This window comes from Cryptosporidium hominis (assembly GCF_000006425.1).
Source record: "Cryptosporidium hominis TU502 chromosome 7 CHRO017108, whole genome shotgun sequence".
NCBI lineage: Eukaryota > Apicomplexa > Conoidasida > Eucoccidiorida > Cryptosporidiidae > Cryptosporidium > Cryptosporidium hominis.
In genome coordinates, this window is record NW_666465.1 from 1 (window position 1) to 1,208 (window position 1,208).

At 27.1% G+C, this 1,208-nt stretch overlaps 1 protein-coding gene across 1 annotated transcript; it reads right to left on the reverse strand.

Annotated features, from left to right (window-relative positions):
* Positions 1-1,161, reverse strand: Chro.70542 (hypothetical protein; the record flags this gene model as incomplete). The annotated part of the gene is made up of 1 exon (XM_659855.1): positions 1-1,161. A coding segment is annotated over one exon (1,161 nt), but the record flags the coding sequence as incomplete, so codon positions are not given.
* Positions 1,162-1,208: the final 47 nt, after the last annotated feature.

Consider the following 1,208-nt stretch of genomic DNA (forward strand, 5'->3'; position numbering starts at 1 on the left):
AAGACTGGTTATTGAACCATTTATTAATATTGAAACCATCTCATAAATATCCATTTGTCTATAAATTTGAAATGAATGACTATGGTCTTCTTTTCTCATTGAACTTCCTTCCAAAATACATTTAACAATATATCTACTCCATTCTGAGACAGTTTTTTGATGATTTTTAAAATCTGGTAAATCATAATTAGATTGGTTTATCCCATATATTCCAAATTCAAGATTAATTCTAATAAGTTCCAAAATTAACTTAAAAGTTTCAGAGTAAGTCTTTTCTAATAATCCAAAAGAAAGCTTCATTTCTTCTTGGTTCTTTTTCAATTCTGATATTATTTTATTAATAATTTGGATTGCCTGTTTCAAATAACTAATGATCAAATCAATCAGAGTAAAACATTCGTTTATAAGATACTTTTTCTTTTCAGGATCATCAATAACTTTTTGGATCTTTTTTAAAAGGTCTCCCAAAATATCTATTACAGTTTTAATTTTTAATAAAGGCAAATTCTTGTGTGTCTCATCCAATTCTCCATCCATTATTTCCTCGTAATTCAAATTCCATCTCTGAAAATCAGGATCAATTTTTAGATAAAGTTCACAAATCTTTGTAGAGTAAAGCAATTCCATCTTTTTCTTAACTTTTAGTTTATTTTTCAATCCATTAAGAGTCTGAAAAATGTCAATATTTCCCACAATTCTCTCTTTCATTGATTTAAAACTATTTTCCGAGCATAAATCTATGGATAATTGTATTTGATTAACCCAAGACATATTTTGAGTTAAAAGACCCTCAAAATTGTCTTTAATGTTCAACCACCACCACCAATCCAAAGATTCCATTTGATTTATTACAAAATCACCAGTTTTTTTTGAATCTTCTTCAGATTCAAAAGCATTATTGACTGATTTTCTTACAATAACATTAAGATTTTGAGATAATTTGGTATTTGTTTCGACAATTGTAATTAATCCTAAGAACTTAACCAATAAATTTGTCTTGTTTTCCCCATTTTCAGGACTAAAAATGGCTTTAGAGAATTTAATCACAGAATCATTTGCTCCAATCTCGCTTTCTATATCAAACCATCTCAATATTCCTTCCACTGCTTTTTCAAGAAGATGTAATGATGAAATAATGATCATTTTTTGACCCTGAAACATATTCAATTCCAAAAACTAAATTTTAGGTATAAACTAGAAATTTTTTG